At 37.2% G+C, this 20,094-nt stretch overlaps 1 protein-coding gene across 4 annotated transcripts in view; it reads left to right on the top strand.

The window, feature by feature from the left end:
• The window catches only part of Ace (Acetylcholine esterase), a 540,867-nt gene that overhangs the window by 280,250 nt on the left and 240,523 nt on the right, over nt 1–20,094 (top strand). For all 4 annotated transcript variants that reach the window (XM_073960049.1, XM_073960046.1, XM_073960047.1 and 1 more), the window contains one exon: nt 16,188–17,753. In XM_073960049.1, coding sequence (XP_073816150.1) covers nt 17,320–17,753 — 434 coding nt within the window. In that variant the 5' untranslated portion in view covers nt 16,188–17,319. The remainder of the gene's footprint in view (nt 1–16,187; nt 17,754–20,094) is intronic.

The raw sequence follows: 20,094 nt of genomic DNA, 5'->3' as shown, positions 1-20,094 counted from the left end.
TATCTGGTAGATATATTAGGATGTGCAAAGTATGGACCAAATCGGTCACTCCCTGCAAGAGTTATTGTACGCACAATTTTTCCGAAGATTTTTGAACTTTTGTGGGGGTGGTATCTGAAGAAGTGGACCGGTATGGCTTATCTTCGAACTTAAACTAAGTTTGCACAAAATATTACGAAGGCCACATTGTGGACCGAATCTGCAGACCTGTTCGAGAGTTATCTTGCGCTCCAACCTCTATATACGGTGTCATAGTGGTTTTTTGCATCTTTCAGTCTATTTTCTCAGGAAGTATGGACTTGCCCCTGATGAAACTTGTATCGTCGTATTATGGGCAGTGAATACAAGTTGCTAAAACAAAAATCAAAGCGATTCGAGAGCAGGTCCTAAACTAAACTTATCCCAAATTTTGTGTGGAAGGTACCATAAGGAGTGGACCGATTGAGTCCATATTGGAACCTCATCTAAGTTTGGATGACATTTCACGATGTGCAAAGTATGGACTAAATCGGTTACTAACTTCAAGATTTTCTGAACATTTTTGAAAGTCTGTGGGGGAGGTACCCGAAGGAGTGGACCGATATGGCCCATCTTCGAACTTTAACTAAATTTAGGCAAAATATTACGATAGCCAAAATTTGGATCGATTCGGTAGATCCATTCTAGAGTTATCTTGCGCTCCATTTTCGAACTTTTGTGGGGGAGGTACCGGAAGGAGTGGACCAATATCCTCCATCTTCGAACTTGAACTAAGTTTAGACAAAATATTACGAAAGCCAAATTTTGGACCGAATCGGTTGATCCGTTCGAGAGTTATCGTGCGCTCCAGCCAGCCAGACGGACGGACATTGCTAAATCAAATCCAAATTGTCAGAAACGGATTTCGTTCAAACATACTTGGGGTCTAAAACCATTATTTCGATGAGGCACATTTTGCCCATAAGAAAGCGTATATACCCTCGTTAGCATAAATGATGAGGGTATAAAAATGTCTTCAATCGGTCGCAACCTTTATATGGGCCTAAACCTAAGCCTGAACCTATGTTGATAGTTTTTGGTAGAGATGTTTTGTGAACACTGGGGAACTCAAACATCAAATATTTAAATATCAAATTACTGGTAGCTCGGTCAAAAAATTTAGCTAAAATCCCCAAAATACCGAAAATCGTGAGGTACCGTTATATGGGGGCTATACCAAAACATGGACCTATGTTGACAATTTTTTGCGGAGATATTTTGTGACCACTAGGAACCTCAACTGTCAAATTACAGTTAGTTCAGTTAGTTAAAAATTGTGGCTTTTATCCTCAAAATGCCGAAAATCGGTCCAGAACGTGGACTTATGTGGAACATTTTTAGTGGAGTTGTTTTCTGACCACTAGGAACCTCTACTGTCAAATTACAGGTAGTTCGATTAAAATTGTAGCACAAATCCTCAAAATACCGAAACTCGGGTGCCGTTATGTGGGGGATATACCAAAACATGCAGCTATATTTACAGATTTTTTTGGAGATGTTTCGTGACTACCAGGAACTTAAGCGTAAAATTACAGGTACTTCGTTTAAAAATTATAGCTAGAATCCAAATAATACCGAAAAACGGGAGGTACCGTTATATGGGGGCTATACCAAAACATAGACATATGTTAAAGTTTTTTATTTGAGATGTTTTGCGACTACTGGGAATCCCAAATGTTAAATTGCAGGTAGTTTGGTCAGAAAAATGTATTTAAAATCCTCAAAATACCGAAAATCAGGAGGTACTGTTATATGGGGGCTATACCAAAACCTGGACCTATAGTGACAATATTTAGTGGAGTAGTTTTGAGACAACTGGGAACCACAAATGTTAAATTACAGGAAGTTTGGTCAAAAAATGTTGCTAAAATCCCCAATATACCGAAAATCTGGAGGTATCGTTATATGGGGGCTATACCATAACGTGGGCCGATAGCGCCCATCTTCGAATTTGACCTGCCTATCGAAAAAAGACACTCGGGTGCGCTCTAGCTCAATTATTGTGGACGCTAGAGTGATTACAACAGACGGACTTGGGTATATCGACTCAGAATTTTATCCTGATCAAGGATGTATATTTCAATGCGTTGCAAACGGAAAAACGGTACTGTTGCTGCCTTATGGGACGACAGCTTACAACACAGTGTCTCGCAATGTCTGAAGTGTTATGCTCTCTTTGCTCGTTGGTGCTGCATTGTCAACCTTCCAAGTACTATCTGTTCCGCTGTCGAATGAGTCCGTGCTACTTTCGGAATAATCAGGCGTCTCAGAGCCTGAAGGTGTGTCACTTCCATTGCCCCGTTTCGCTTGGATGGGTGAATGGTATTAACACCAACAGGTTTGCGGCTGGAGTAACCGATGCAGGCTATGCTCGCAATTTCCAGGTCGCATAGGTTATTTTCCTCTTTGCATCACCTTTTACCTCCGTGATGTCAAACAGTTCCTTCAATGAATTAACGTTTTGTTTTTTCTGACATAGTCCATTTTGGCTGTGGATCTTATTTTGGGATACTGACTGTATTTTTATTACCCACAACACTTATGCCTTCTGTGTGGTAATGCACTATAGAGATAGCGTTTCTAGGTACAGCGTACATTTCTAATGTGCGTCGAATTATTTTTATGTTCTATTTAAGGTCTAGTGCTAAATATTTTGTAGTGAATAAAATTAGTCTCTCTTACGCAACGCATGAAGCAACATCGTGCGCTGCGTGTTTATTTTTAGTTTTTCAGTTTCCTAGGTTGCGCTAGTGATGAGACTCATCAGTTATCTTGCGCAAATTTTTAGCGAAAAATTTCCATGGACCATATTTTAAACCGAATATTTCAATGGAAATTTGAGTTGGGCTTGGCTCATAGAATGGATTGTACATTGATGGTATCCTAACATGATTTCTTGTGAATTTATTTAGTAACAACGAAATCATTACAAATGCGGGTTGGTTAACGTCAGAGGGTTCCCCAGTCTTCTTCTGGGTATTTACCGACTTACAGACAACGAAACCAACGTTTTTTTATGATCTTACAAAGAGTAATAAAAATAATTCTATTTTTTTTAAATTTTGTCCTCAAAAATTCTGGGTATCCTCCTATCATCAATGCAATCTGCACAATTGACTTATTTTCCACGCAATACGGTGATACGTAAAAAAAGTCGGAGAAACCTCAAGAAAAGAATAAGCATAACAAGACTTATACATTAAATAAACAATGAAAATAATCAGAACAACAAAACTTCTCTGTGAGGTTTTCGCTCCAGTTCTTTCTTTTGAATTCACCGCACTTTGCTTTCATTTAACTTTGTGGAATAATTGAAGCACACACCCACAAACACAACCACAGCAGCTACAACAATGACGACGACTTCGCCATCGACATCGTTTTTGTTGGCTTCAATGTTATTGGTTTATTCAGATATCATAATAAAGTTAGCATAAAAGTTATTTGCAATTAGTTTTGCATTCAAACTAGAAAAGTTTTTCAGTTGCAGTTCGTAGAACATTGAAACATAACCTCAACACTTTGGTTTCATCAGTTTGAGTTTTCAAGTGCCCACCCTTTCTTGGCGTTTCTCCTTTGTTGTTTATATAAAAATCATGTTGAGTGGTAGTAAGTCGTGGTTTTGTCGTCAAAACAGAAATAGAAGAAAAATATCTCAATCGAATTAAGAAAATTTAAATCAAAGTTTAATAGAAAATGATATGAAACAGTACGATTTAGTTATAAGTTTTCAAATAGGAGGAAAAAGAAAAAATTGCCGAGGATATGGTGGTTTAAAGAAATTCTTTTTCTGACAACCGGACACTTCGTATTAAAGATGCTGTTGGATTTCATTTATTTCAAAGCGGCGATTCCTTACGCAGTTTTTTCCTATCTTAATTGGTCTATGATGTGAGAAATCTTCTCTTGACTTTTCTAAAGGAAGTTTGTTCTACTTCTTGATAGGAATTGATTCCGACTCAGATTATAAAGGCCAGTAGATACATATATTGACAATGTCAGAGTGCCTTTGATTCCTATATGGACAAAACGTTAGCATATCCAGACGTTGCTGCTGTTGTATATCTTTTTCAGTTATCTGGTTCCTCTTGTCTAGATTCAAAAATTCTGCAACCTGGACTGATGTATCCATAAAGAATCGAGATCGAGGAGAGTAGGCTTTACCTGGGTAGCTATATAGATGTAGAGTGTCGTGCGGTCTCAATATACATGGAAGGCATGTGTTTGGTATCGTGCTGTCAATTCGGTCCCAATACGAATTGAGTAGGCTGCATGGTACATATCTTAATTGGGCTTAAGCAGCGATGCTCGCCCTCATACTTAAAAGTGTAAACAAACCACACGTATTCTCTCTTTATTTTTGATTTACCATTATTTAGCAATGGAAAGAGTATCTTACCACTACTAATACACCAACTTTTCTGAGCATCAATGGACTTAAGTCACTCGTGTTGTCCTTGGCAGCTAGCGTTCTTCTCCTGCGATGAATTGGGGGTTCTCCGAGTACGACATTCACATTATAACTTTGAACTGTCTGCAACTTCATCAATGTGAATGCTACCCAAGCCTGCCTGATAGGATCGTTGATCGTTGAGGTTCTAGTTTGAGCCTTCGGACCTATTTTTGTTGATATCTTGAAGATTCCTTCCTCACGTATCTGTGTGGGGGAAGCCTGTCCAGAAGATTGTGGCAGGGATGCTCACGGCGCATAGTGGTTCAGAATCAGAATTCTGTATCTTTTGAACGGATATAGATTCAGATTCAAATATTTTGCAATATGGACTAGAAGCGTCCATAAATAATCAGGAGACCGGTGAGTAGCGTTTTACAGGGCATTAAAATAAATGCAGCGTTTGGTGCCTTCCCAATCTACATGCAGTATGGGTATCGTGCTATCAATTCGGTCCCAATACGTATTGAGTAGGCTTTATCCTCCGGATCTTAATTTGGCGTTTATTTTGCAGCATGAGTTCTTATGCTGTGATGTATGAGAGGTGGTCCCCCAGTACGACATTCACACTATACCTTTGAATTGCCTTTGAAATGCTACGCAAATCTGATAGGATCATTGATCATGAAGATTCCCCTGACGTTCCTGGACGGGGGAAGTAAATAATATAAGTTGTGGCAGGAAAGTTCACGGTATTAAGTATCACGCTGGTACTTCTTTGACAACATCTTGCTGTGATATCTTAAGGGCCTCAGGGCAGCATTCTGGTAGGTTGGAATAATTTTTCATTGCATAGCGCTAACATTTGAATACTACACTTGCGCCGCATTGCTTACTGCATACCGCTTTCGTAGAAGTTAACAAGGTTTCATTGTCGGCACCCCAAGTGCTGCTTATCAGCCACTTGAGGTTCTTGTTCCTACTTCTGATCTTGTCCCAAATAGCTGAGGTTTCAGCGGATGACTTAAACATCCTATCGAACGTTACACCCAGTTAGTGTACGAAATCAGGACATCATTGACCAATATGTTCAAGGGAAGTCTTAATTCAGCCGTCGAGGTGATGAACAGTGTGACTATAGATGTAGCCACGGATATTTTCATATTCCTCAGAATTTTAACATAAGTTTGTACAATCATCCGCATATATTAACGTTAGTCAGTTTATGAATGGTCTATGAATTTCTATCACAGCAAATGTCGTTTTATAACAGAGTAAGGCAATGTGACTTCCGTGAGCGTAAATTTACTCTCGCTCACAACTTGTGTAGGCTCTAACTGGTAGTGAGCGAGAGTAAATTTACGCTCACGGAAGTCACAAATCCTTACTATGATTTATGTTGTACTTATAACTTATTCGAACAGATTCGATCACATACTGCAAATTGTAATATTACGCATTAAAATCCATATTCTCAATTAAAAAAGTGCTTTCATATTCTTTATTAAAATGCATTTCGCATTTGAGTGTACTCAACTAGTTGCGTAGCGAGATCTCATCAGCACAAGTGATTCTCATCAACTGATTTGCAAACTGTAAACAATTCGTCAGCCTAACTAAGCCACACGAAGATGTTTACACTATACGTGAGTTTACGTTCGTTTTTCGTATGCCCGCGGACATAGGAAATTTGTTGTTGGTGGCCATCATTGGACTAAAACCTTCAAAGAGCTTCGGTAAGTACCCTTATGTAAGAGGGGTATTCCAAAATATGGACCTACTTTGACATATTGTCTTTCAGATAGACCTAGGTATTTTCATGATAACGTCTATCCCGACAATTTCCTTTATCAAGGTTACTTTTATACGGCTAAAATATGTCATATAGAAATAATTGCTTTAGACCCCCCAAATATGTTTGGACAAAATCCGTTTCAGACAACTTGGAGTCGAATTAGCCATGTCCGCCTGTCTGTATGGCTGACTGGAGCGCACGATAACTCACGAACGGATAAACTGATTGGGTTCAAAGCCATCTGTCCACTCCCTCGGGTACCTCCCCCACAAGAGTTCAACAACTTTCGCTATAATGATACGCAATACAACTCTTGAAGGGAGTAACCGATACTTGGTAAATCGTAATATTTCTACCAGGCATAGATCAGGTTCGCATATGGACTAATCCACTCCTTCGGGTACCTCCGGTTGTGTTAACTTTTCGAAAAAGCCAGTTTAAGACCTACTCTCGAATCGTTTTGATTTTTCTTTTAACATTTTTTACTTGAGTCCAATATTACGATAGTACAAGTTCCTGTAGAATGACCCGAAAGCTATAAAAAACTCCTACAGCCAATGGGGTATAGTGTGTTCCAGCCAGACATGGGCCGGACACTCAAACGGATCAATCCGTTGGGTTGCACCGTAGTGCAATGGTGAGCACGCCCACTTTGCACTCATAAAGTCTGCGGTTCGATTGCCAGGCCCGAGCAAAAACTTCATATTATCCAATGATAATGTAGGCGACATTTCCTGATTACCATGTAATACTTCTTTATAAGAGGTGTCGTAAGACACGCCGTTCGGATTCGGCAATAAAAAGTAGGTCTAATATCATTGAGCTAATATGCATCGACGTACACTCATTCATATGAGAGAAATCTCCCGTGCCCCTTTCGGCCATTTGTATGGGGTCATATGTAGGTAATATTTTGTCCAAACGTAGTTTAATTTCAAATATGGGCAATACCGGTCCACACCCTGCGGTACCTCGCACCAAAAGTTAAATACATTTTGCTAATAAGGTCGTAATATTTTGTCCAAACCGAAGATAGGCTATATCGGTCCACTCTTTCAGGTACCTCCCGCACAAAAATTCAAAATTGTTCGCAAAAATTATGTGTACGATAAATGTCGACCTAGTTGTCCAATACCTCTGGCTATTTATCGAAAATTAAGATCCACTTCCAAAATTATAATAATAATTGTTCCACAAACATCCCATAAGGGGCAAGGGAGACTTCTCTTATATCAGTGAGTGCACCCCGATTCATATTAGCTCAATGATATGGGACCTACTGTTTATCGCCGAGTCCGAACGGCGTGTCTAAGACACCACTTTTGTACCCTTTGCCACCCTTGAAAAGTGTTTTGATGTTGTCTGGCCGGGGAATCGAACTCCACGACCTTGTGTGTGCAAGTCGGGTGTGCATACCATTGCACCCCGGTGGCACCCCCACTTCCAAAATTGTTGAGTTTTAATCCAAATAAATATTTATCGGCACGTTCATACGTCCAAAAAGGGTTATAATACATAATTATTCGGGAAGAAGATTTTGATTGCGTAGCCGGTATTTAATTCGATATTGTCAATATATAAAAGATTCAATTCGCACAGGCTGACGATTTATCTCTGTCGCAAAGTCTACTGATACTTTTTGAATTGTTTTACAAAAATATATTAAAAAAAATCGAAAAGTTATATAGTTATATATATATGGGCAAAAATTTGTAAAATTGAGTTTTCCATTTTTAAAAAATCCAAAAAATGTTTTGTTGCTGCATCAAAGATTTTTGGTACAAAGATGGAGCAAAAAATCATCTTTCAAATCTGTTTTTGTAAAAAAATCGCGGCTTTATATAATATGCTGTTAAATGTCATTACCGTAAACTGAATTCGTCTCTTTGCGATGATGCAAAAATACTTCCAAAATGTCTAACTGGATTCGCGAAAAATCAAATTTATGAAAAAATTTTACGTATTGCAGACATATTTTTTGCGTATTCGATTTCAATGAACACCCTTAAAAAATACATAATTCTATGCCGTTTCAGTGTGATCCATAAAGAACTGTGTCACACACAATTTTTGGAAGAAATCTATTTTATCTCCGTTTTTTTTGCAGTTTTCGAATTTTGAGGGGTGTCGTATCCGCCGAACTAATTGAAGGATTTGGACGCGCCATGGCTTATTAGATTCAGAATGCAACACAACTAAATTCACACGGGATTCGCATGACAGTTGTGAAATTTGAACCAAAAAAAAATTTATTTTTTTCCGAAAAATTTACGCAAAAAAATTCTACCTCATCTGATATAAAGGTTACGCGCTCGAGTTATACATGCAAAATTGCGTAATCGCAACAACTACAATATATGTTTTTCCTGTTGCGCGTTCAAAAAAGAGACAAAATTCAAAAACCCCAATGTTTCAGTCTTCAAAATGCCCTTAAGCTGGGTACACATTGTCAGTTCTGAATGACAGTTTTGTTGTTGCTTGCTAGTGTGGCCGTTCATTTTTATCATTCGTCATGCAACCGCAAAATGTTTTGTGGTTGCTGGATGGTTGGACAGTTATCGATACTTGAGAAATATCGACATTCAAAACTGACAATGTGTACTGCTCTTTAGAGACTGATGCATTGGATATGTTGAACAGTCATACATAAAGAACTTCTTCTCTGAAGTATATTCTTTAAATTCTTCTTGGAGCATTAAGCTCTATATGGTCTTGAAAAACCACTAATTAGATGTTAATGTAAAAAAGTCGTTTTCAACGCATTTTTCCTATTTTTTTACATTAATACGACCACAGCTTCCGCTCAAATTATTATTTTAAAAAATCGTGCTAAAAAAAGATTTTACATAAATGCGTTGAAAACTTGTGATATAGTACAATTTTTCGCAAGCTACAAAACCCCATACCTCAGTTTCAACATATGTTAATTTTCTAGGGCTGTTATTATAGCAAGTGGGGGATATGTTCAAATTTAAAACTACAGCCATGATTAAAATTTCCAAAATGTCCAATTTTGATCGGAGGCATTTTAAAACAAATGTCGGTTTTAGATTGCTAACATTTGTTAGTGATCGTGCTTTTAGGGTTTGAAGTGGAACTCGAATGACGGAAACATAAGAACAAATCGACAGAGGGATTCCGTTACAGTTAGAAAAACACTGATAGTAATATAAATATGTTCAATTTGTGAATGTGTTGTTCTATAGAGTAAACGGCTACAAACTTTACAAGTGGTACCATAGTGTACCATCGCATAGTGGTCCCACTTGTATGGAAAGAAGTGCCAAAAATAGTTCTAATCGATTTAACTCCTCGAAATTTTAAACATTGGTTCATAACAAGGTAAAGAGGTAGAAAAAAATTGGCGGGTGTAGGTCCACATTTAGGTATGGCCACCATATAAAGGTACCAACCGATTTTTTGTATTTTGAAGAATTTATACAAATTTTAAAACCGATTTGGTTGAAATTTTGCATTTTGAGTTCTGAGTGAACAAAATACGTCCCCGGAAAAAACTTCAATGTAGGTCCACATTTAGGTAAAGCCCCCATATAAAGGTACCGCCCGATTTTCGGTATTTTGACAATTTTATCCAAATTTTTCCAACCGATTTAGTTGTAATTTGCATTTTGAGTTCTGAGTGAACAAAATACCTCCTCGCAAAACGTTTTGGTATAGCTTCCATAAATACATACCTCCCCATTTTCGGAATTTTAAACTATTTTTGACACATTTCCCAACCGATTTAGCTGTAATTTTTGATTTTGAGTTCTCACACGCAAAAAAATATGTGTTAGAAATAGGTTTGGATCCAAACAAATATTTGTTTGGGACTGATTGCAAACAAATATATGTTTGGATCCAAACATAATTTGTTTGTGTCCAAACAAATATATGTTTGCAACATTTTGTAACATATCTCAATTTAATATGTTTGGGTACCAACATATTTTTTATGTTAGAACATATTTTTTATGGGTGGAGAGGATTTTGGTCAAAGAGAGTAACAACAGGGCTCTTGCAGCTGCGGAATGCTAATTTAAAATAAAGAGCTGGGTGCATGTGCATTGTTTCGATTTCGTTACGAGGTCGGTACGATTGGTTTGCTGGGCTGTTATTCCCAACATTTTCATCGGTCTCATCGTCTCACCATCCCATTGACAATGTATCAACAAACCACAACACAAACCCCACCTCACGATAACATTGAGACTTTATCAACAAACCACACACACACACACACACAAAAAACTACCGCTGTCGCAACAATTCCCAGCAAAATGTTCGATGCCAAAGATGCCATTCAATCAGGGTTTCGGAGTCGGAGTCGAGCAATTTTGCTGGAGTCGGAGTCTGAGTCGGAAAAAATAACTCTACTCCGACTCCGGGCAAATCTTTTTCACGTTATAGAAACATAAGATTAAATTTGGAACAAGAACATTTTTTTAAATCATTATTTATTTTAAAAGAAAATTATAAGAAAACATATATGCAAACGGTATTTTATACTAATTTAAAGGACAATTCACAGGATATTTACTATCCTCTGAAGTGAAGTCTATTGATCCCTATTTTGTTGATTCGTTACATTTTTGCAAACAAAAGTAAAGTTCTATGACAATAAAATTAAGATTGGACTTTTAACCTCTTTCGTCAGAAGTTTTACTGGTCTTCTCACAAAGGTCTATTGGTATTCTCATCCTGTTTTTTATGAGAAATCATCCTTGTCTTCTAATTAAGACATTGTGGTCTCTATGTATTTCGGTAAATTTCGCATAATCTATTAACTATATATGAAATTCAGATTAAATTCGCTGTTTGTCAACGACAGATTCATCCCTCCATAACTCAGAAGTCTGACAAACGGCGAATCTTTCTTCTAGGATTCTTTATGTACTCAATGAGGGCATTAGATGTAAACAGTCAAATAACCGGATCTGTTCGCCAGGAACAGACATAGTTCATGTGTATCCGAGTTTTCTACACAATCAATAGCATATACGAAATTCAATGAAATACATAACCATAGAGTTTTCATGAGAAAGGATCGGGTAAAAGTGATAAAGGACAATGGAAACATGACAATATCGATTTCTTGTCTTAGTGGACCGACCCTACATAAAATTTTCCTAGCAACATTTTTGTAGAATATTTTCATGCTAATTTTTTCGTGTGCTAATTTTTCAGTTCCAGAAAACATATTTCAATAAAATTATCCACTCCACACCAAAGTTCAAAATGTGAGCACTGAATTTTAGTATAAATAGCATAGCATAGAATATGTGATCAAATTTTTAAGTCGATCGGAACAATATTGCCATAGTATGTATAAGCGTTGGATGGGAACAATTTATTTTATTTTGTATGCAGCAAATAAACTGTGTTATTCTCGAAATCGGACACCAAAATATATGACAATTGGTTTATCAGTTTTCGAGGCAGAGTTGGTTGGCACCGCAAAATGCTTTAATGAAAACAGGGGTTCGTATACGGTCTCAAAACTTCGCAATATTTTTTGCTTTCAGATTAAGAAAAAATAACGCAAAAATTTACGTAGTTTTCTCGGAAAAAATCATGAAAAATGGCTTTTATTGAGCTTTACAAATGGGGGTCTCCTTGTAAGGCTAAGCGCACTAAAATGTTGGGTTACATCCAGTTTGAATTGCTTATAATTTTTATTGCATGTAGTCCTTATGATTTGTATTGCCCCTTCATTTTCACATATTTTGAAACCTTAAAGATTTTCACACGCGGAAGAATTCCGTCCAGAATATACTCGTGCATAAACGGAAAACCGACAACAACTTTCGAGTCGTCGGCTTTCCTTTTTCCGATGCATTATTGATCATTAAGCTCGATTTCCAACGATAAATTAATTAAAAATTAATACTAAAAATGATCTTCGCCTAAAAAGGCAAATTTTTCAAAAAAAAAACTTTCTAAATTTTCATTTGAAAATTTTGCCTATTAGGCGAAGGTCATTTTTTTTTATTAATTTTTTAATTAATTTCTCGTTAGAGACGAGCTTACTGACCAAGATGCTTTTTGAAAAAGGAAAGCCGACGATACGAACCCACACAATCACCACTGTGTGACATGCATGTTTCGCCTTTGGTTTAGGAAGGCTCCTCAGACACATCGACTGTGGGGCGGCTTCGCTATCCTCTAACTTATTTCCTCTTTCAAATGCAAGTTGTTTTTTTTTTACAAAGTTGAATTTTTTGTTCAAATCTTTGTATGGCTTTCATGACAAACGCTTAGCGTAGCCTTTGAAAGTTATGAGTTTAGTTCTGAACACTAACACGCCGTGACAACACTTTTTTCCATGTGTTTTTCAAGGACGTGAGTTCGAACCCCAGCCTGGCTCAAGCTGATTTTTATTTTTATTTGAAAATTTTGCCTATTAGGCGAAGCTCATTTTTTTTTATTAATTTTTTTATTAATTTCTCGTTAGAGACGAGCTTACTGACCAAGATGCTTTTTGAAAAAGGAAAGCCGACGATACGAACCCACACAATCACCACTGTGTGACATGCATGTTTCGCCTTTGGTTTAGGAAGGCTCCTCAGACACATCGACTGTGGGGCGGCTTCGCTATCCTCTAACTTATTTCCTCTTTCAAATGCAAGTTGTTTTTTTTTACAAAGTTGAATTTTTTGTTCAAATCTTTGTATGGCTTTCATGACAAACGCTTAGCGTAGCCTGTGAAAGTTATGAGTTTAGTTCTGAACACTAACACGCCGTGACAACACTTTTTTCCATGTGTTTTTCAAGGACGTGAGTTCGAACCCCAGCCTGGCTCAAGCTGATTTTTATTTTTATTTGAAAATTTTGCCTATTAGGCGAAGGTCATTTTTTTTATTAATTTTTTAATTAATTTCTCGTTAGAGACGAGCTTACTGACCAAGATGCTAAATTTTCTATTTTCAAAGTAAGATTCGGCAGAAACAATATTGATATGTTCAAATGTATTCGAAGGAATTCCAGTTCTAATGAATATGTAAGGAAAAACTAACACATTAGCCTATATAGGCCAAAATATAGGAAAAAGTTAAAAATGTGTGCACATTTTATTCATTTTTAGTGGTATAGGAATTCACTCTCGGAGTCGACCCAGAGTCGGAGTCGTGAAAAAAACTCGTCTGGAGTCGGATTCGGAGTCGAGCCAAAAATACCTCGACTCCGAAACCCTGCATTCAATCATGGGTGAACGTGATCTGGCATATCATCTTTTTAGCATCTTCATCGATGAAGTTTATATGAGCGTGGATCCCAAAAGATGCTATTCATTTTTGGATCCAAAGCATGTCATTTCCACCAATGCTTTGGCATGTAATTTTCACCAATGCTTTGGCATGTCATTTCCACCAATGCTTTGGCTTGTCATTTTCAACAACCCTTTGCTTTGTTGTTAGTTAACTGACAAACCGACAAACCAAACAACTACAGTACGTTTAGTGCCGAAAAAACAAAGTTCGTATCAGAGATCCGCAAAATGCATATAAAAGGCACACTCTTATGCTTTTTCCAAAAAGCGAATAGTGCAGTGCCTTGCCCATAAAAATATGATTGTGACAAAAATCAGATTCACACCTAAAAAAGATTCACTGCTTTAGTGCGTGCAGTGCTTGCTTTTACATTTGTATTTGCATGATTCGCAAATGCAGTATGCGCAGTACTGCTTTTGCGCGAGCAGCACAAATAGCTGGCCGCTCTGATGGCAATCATAAAATGTTTTTTTTTTTGTTTTTGTTTCATTTTTCGTCACATTATTTAGCCAATACATCAAATCAAATATATAAATATATTGTAACAAGGAAAACTATTTTTCTTCAAAATTATTGAAAAATGGATGTTTTAAATATAAACATTTTATAAGTCAACAACTGAAAACGGCGAACATGCCACCAAGAATTTTTCTTTATCTTCGTTGCTAGCGACGTTTAAAAGAGCATTTCGTCGTTGTCGAACGTAGCATTTGTGGCGAACTAAGTTTGATGTCTGCCTCCCATAATATTTTAAAATGCGTTTACAGTGTACACAAATAACAACATTTTCAATTATTGTATCATTTTCTGTTTGAATAAATGAATATATTTTCCAAATTTTGCTTCTTTTTTTAGTTTGTTTAACAATACGATAAACACCATCGTTAATATTTTTGTTTTTATTGTCTCAATATTAATTTTTAATTGTATATTAAAATCTAAATCCGACTAGAAATATTTACTGCTTATTTTACTGCAGCGTGCTTGTGCGAATGCATTATCAAAACAAAAAGGCAATGAGCTCTTTTAGTGTGGTGACTGTCACTGCTATCATTTCGATAGAATATGCCAATTGCACACTCTCACGAAAGAAAAGACAAAACAAGCAATAGCAATAAACTGTGATGTCAATAGCAAGCAATGAAAAAGGCACGAAAACGCGAATATGCATTAAAAGCGAGTGGCATTTTGCGGACCTCTGGTTCGTAGAGTCAAATACTTCGAACTGCAAATTTGTAATTTCTTTAATATAAAGGCAACATCTAATATCTCAACCTAGCGCTGATAGACTCAACATGTATGTACATATGATTCATATTGTTCTGCTATGCTTACAGGACGATAACAACTACAGTGAAAAACTTTAGAAGAAACGGTAAGCTACAATATTACAAAATAAAAGAATTAATAACATAAAAAGCAGAAAAATTTGTCTCTGCTTTGTTTGGTGGTGTGTGATGGTTGTTAGTCAATAAAAACAAAAACTCGCCAAAATTGTTTTTTTATCCTCAGAAAAACCAATATTTTTTTGCTTTATGAAAGGCGTTGTTATGTTTGGGACTGCTTGCAAACAAATATATGTTTGCTGCAATATATGTTTGGGACATATGTTAGAGAGGCATTTTTTTCTGTGTGCAGTACATAAAATACCTCCCTGTAAAATATGTTGAATATGGGTCCACGTTTAGGTTTAGCTCCCATATAAACAAACCTCCCGAATTTCTGAATTTTGACGACTTTACAGGCTTGATATAAGGGGAATAACTTACCGGGGGGCAGATGGAGGCAGCTGGATTCTTTTTTATCGTAAATTAGAGTCTTTTCTCTGTAATAATCCCAAAATTAGTAAAACTTAACAAAAATTTGTAGTACTGATATTACAGATACCAGAAAAAGTCATTTACAAAGAATTCATTTTTAAAAAAGTTAGAAAACAAATTATGGATATTTTTTTTGTAAAAACATTGGCAATACTACCAACTATAAGTTTCATTCTTTATTTTTTATAATTTCATTGATAAGCTGCGAAGGCTTTGAGGATGTATTTTACGTTTTTAAGGCACCACATACAAATTCCAACTTCTTCGGCTTAACTTGAAATATTACCGCTGTAAATTGGCAAAAATAATACTAGATATTAAAAATTTAATGTGTTGAGAAAATATTTAGTTCAATCGCAATCAAATTTGTTGCCATACATATTTCGATTTTTGTCCACATTTGGACGTACCTTGACATATTGTCTTTTAGATTGACCTAGCTATTTTGTTGATAACATCTTTCCCAAAGGCTCCTCTACAGGCTTTAACCTTTTTATGTCTTTAAAAGCTACTATCCAATGCGTTCATCCACGACGACTTTATTTGAATAGTTTACAATAAAACTCTACATGTTTATTACAAAGCTTGTTGGGTCAGTTGGAGTTAATCAGTAGCAGCGTTAAGGAAAAATATTAAATGCAGCAACCAATTGACCCTTAGTATTGTATTTTTGTTTTTAATATAAGAGGGCATTTAATAGCCCATTAAAACGGTACATTAGTGCAACACAAGTTAGTGCTTTATAACACTTTTACTTATTTATTTATTATGATGTTTTAAAAGCCTCAACTACACGGCTACTTAGAAATACATAAACTCCCCCCACTCTCTCGCTTTTTTCTACCAACCTAATAAAAACAACTAATTTATTCGTTTTTCTTTTAACTCTCTTGCAGATACGCCGAAGCCAACAGAGCTGGTAAAGACATCACAAGCAAGCAGGTTAGCGGAGTAAAACAAAATACACTCCCCTCCTGCTTGGTCGACAAGAGAAGGGAATAAACGAAGAGAGGAGTGTTCGAGTAAAAAGTAAAACATTTAACTAAAGTGCGTTTAACGAGAAAGCGCAGGATACATAGAGGAGGAGTACTTTGCTTGAAAGTATAATAAAACTAGAAAACACGACAAGAAATCCCTATGTTTATGTATGATGTGAGTGTGTGCTTGTGACTGCAGAGTGGTTAACATATTTTGAAAATTTATAAGATACCCAATGCGGACGTGGATAAGTAGCAAATGTAGAAAAGTAAACAAGAAACAGTTTAAAGAGACAACTGTAGCAGCAGCAACAACAACTACGATAGTGACAAGGAGCTTTGTTGCAACTTCTTTAGAAGACGGCATAAACGTTTAACTTACCCTAAGTATGTAGTTTCGAGTTAGCATTGGATCCATCATTACAAGATTCCCCACAAAGCAACAACTTGTAAATTGAACAAGAAGAAGACAGCATCATTGTTTGTGGCCGCCGCATACACATAACATACTTTGAGGTCACACATCCAAGCAGCTACAACCATTAACAACAGCCACAACAATCAACAGCTGTTGGTTATGAGCCAAGGACAACGTGAACGTTCCAAGCAACCCACAGCATCGTCTTTGTTGCTGATGTCGTCGTCGGCAATACACTAAATCCCTCTTAAAAACCAACAAATCAACAGCAGTTTCTAATTCACGGCTGGTTGAACCACAAAACCAAAAGCAAGACGGTTGATTGTGAAACCATTCAACAACAACAAATAAGTGTTTTTTACATATCCTCAACTTAACGTTTGAAGCTGCACCATTTCAAACGCAAATCATATAATTCTGTGTGTGTGTGAGTGTTAGTCCTAAATAGTGAATAACCAATGTAAAACATTAAGCACACCCTCCTAAAACTGTTCAAATCCTTAACCTGAGGATATTGCTCAAACTAGCAGCAAATTAGAATAACACATATCTACGAATAACGGTCACCTTAATCCGTTCGCTTATTGTATAAAACGCGTTCGTGTTTGCAGCAGTGGCTCGGTCATTCTTAGTATGGCTCGGTCTATAAGAACGCCAACTTCGGTGTCGTCGTCGTCGTCGCGGTCATCGTGGTCGTCGCCTTTAAACGCGTTATCGTCATCGTTCACATCTTCCTTATCCCGCCCTTCTTCCTTCAGTTCAGTAGCTTACCTCCTTGCCGCTCGAAATAATGACATTTGTCGCGGTCTATTTGCCACACTCGTTATACTGCTGCGCATGTCAGCGCTGGCGTCAGCCATGACAGATCATCTAATTGTTCAAACGACTAGTGGGCCGGTTCGTGGTCGTTCCGTTACAGTACAGGGCCGTGAAGTTCACGTCTTTACGGGTATACCGTATGCTAAGCCACCAGTTGATGATTTACGTTTTCGCAAACCTGTACCTGCTGAACCGTGGCATGGTGTCTTAGATGCAACCCGACTGCCAGCAACCTGTGTGCAGGAGAGGTAAGTTTTGTTTTTTTATTTATATGCACGTAATTTATTAGGTTTTATTAATTGTGAAAAAATTCGATGACTACAACCTTATGGCTACAGGGGGTGTATATTTTGACATTTTTTTTATTTTTTTTTACCTGTGGGACGAATGAATGTACTTTTTCCTATTAACGACAAATATAACGTTTATTCCATATAGACTAAACTTTGCACATCGTAAAATTTCTTCCGAATGCCCATTCTATATATTGGAAAACATCTTCGGGTACCTCCCTTACAAAAGTTCCAATTTTGGCTTATGTGCAAGGCTTCGAGGATAGTTTGAACTTTTTTACCGCAAGTCTTTTGGGAGCAAGTCCATGCCTCCTGACATAATGGTTCAAAAGCTCTGGTCCAAACAATCCACGGTGAACAACTAACTATCGAAAGGAGTGATTCACATTGGTCCAACCTTTTTGCGTCGTAATATTTCATTCACATTTAAATAATGGTCATTATGGCCTATGACGGGTACATACCGCACTCCTTCGTGTGCTTTCCGCACACCTTCGCTTAATTCCCGTACCACGATAGTGTCAAGGGGTTTTGTTGCAACTTCTTTAGAAAACGCCTTCTGAGATTATTACGAACAAGATACGTTTTTACTTGTTTTTATACCCTCAGCATTTATGCTAACAATTGTATACTTTCATAGGGCAACATTTGCCTCATCAAAATAATGGTTTTAGATCCGAAGTATGTTTGGACGAAATGTGTTTCAGACAATTTTGAGTCGATTTAGCCACGTCCATCCGTCTGTCTGTCTGTGTGATAAATCGGATGAACCGATTTGGTCCAAAATTTGGCGTTAGTAATATTTTATGCAAACTTAGCTTAAGTTCGAAGATGAGCCATATGGGTCCACTCCTTCAGGTACCTCTGCCACAAAAGTTCGAAAATGCTCAGAAAAATTGTGCGCACGATAACTCTTGAAGCGAGTAACCGATTTGGTCCATACTTTGAACATCGTGAAATGTCTACCAGACTTAGATGAATATGGACTCAATCGGTCCACTTCTTCAGGTACCTCCCACACAAAATTTCGGAATAGTTCAGTTTAGGACCTGATCTCGAATCGCTTTGATTTTTGTTGTAGCAGCTTGTATTCGCTGCCCTCCATACGACGGTACAAGTTTCATCAGGCGCAAGCCCATACCTTCTGAGAGGCTGAAAGGTGCAAAAACCCCTATGAAACCGTGTTTAGTTTTTGGAGCGCAAGATAACTCTCGAACGGACCTACCGATTCGGTCAAAACTTGACCTTCGTAATATTTTGTCCAAGCTAAGTTTAAGTTCGAAGATAAGCCATATCGGTCCAATCCTTCGGCTACCTCCCCCACAAACGTTCAAAAATGTTTGGAAAAATTGTGCGCATGATAACTCTTGAAGGAAGTGACCGATTTGAACCATACTTTACACATCCTTATATATCTATCAGACATATGTATTTCATGTTCGACATGTTGACAAATATAGTCCGTATATTTTTCCACTCCTTCGGGTACCTCCCACACAAAATTTCGAATAATTTCACTTTAAGGCCTGCTCTCGAATCACTTTGATTTTTGTTGAAGCAACTTCCGTTCGCTGCCTCAATTACGACTGTAAAAGTTTTTTTTTCAGGGGCAAGTCCATACTTTTTGAAAAAAAAACAGACCGAAAGGTGTAAAAAACCCCCTATGGCTCCATATGTAGTGGCTGGAGATGAGGATAACTCTCGAACTGATCAACCGATTTGGTCCAAATTTTGGCCTTAGTCATATTTTGTCCAAACTTAGTTTCAGTTCGATGATGGGCAATACCGGTCCGCAACTTCCGTACTTCCCCCAAATATTTAACAAATTTCCTAATATTTTATACAAATTTAGTTAAACTTCTAAAATGGCCCATATCGGTCCACTCTTTAGGGTACCTCCCCCACAAAAGTTCAACAGTTGTGTCTAAGTGTAGTTTAGGTTCTGTTCGAATATCTTTTGGAAATGTATACCGATGCTGTCCGTTGTGGTTCTGTTTACAGCGATGTTATATTTTCCGTGGACATACTGAAATGACAAGTGGGCGCGATATCTTTCGAAAAGATATGACTCCCAAAATAAGATCAACTTCCATAATGGACTGTGTCGGTCCATTCCTTCAAGTTCCTCCTCCGCAACAATTTTGAACTTTAATCCTAATCAAATGACCAAAAAGGGCAAACAAGTTCTGAATTCGATCTGTCCGTAGATAAATATTGCAATTTGCATAGTCTGAGGGTATACCTCTGCTGGTAATGTCGGCTGAAACTTTTTTACTTGTTTTATTTTAATTGTAAT

This window comes from Musca autumnalis, unplaced genomic scaffold (assembly GCF_047663935.1).
Source record: "Musca autumnalis isolate F117 unplaced genomic scaffold, ASM4766393v1 scaffold_1, whole genome shotgun sequence".
Taxonomy (NCBI): domain Eukaryota; kingdom Metazoa; phylum Arthropoda; class Insecta; order Diptera; family Muscidae; genus Musca; species Musca autumnalis.
This window is presented reverse-complemented; position numbering and strand designations above follow the sequence as displayed.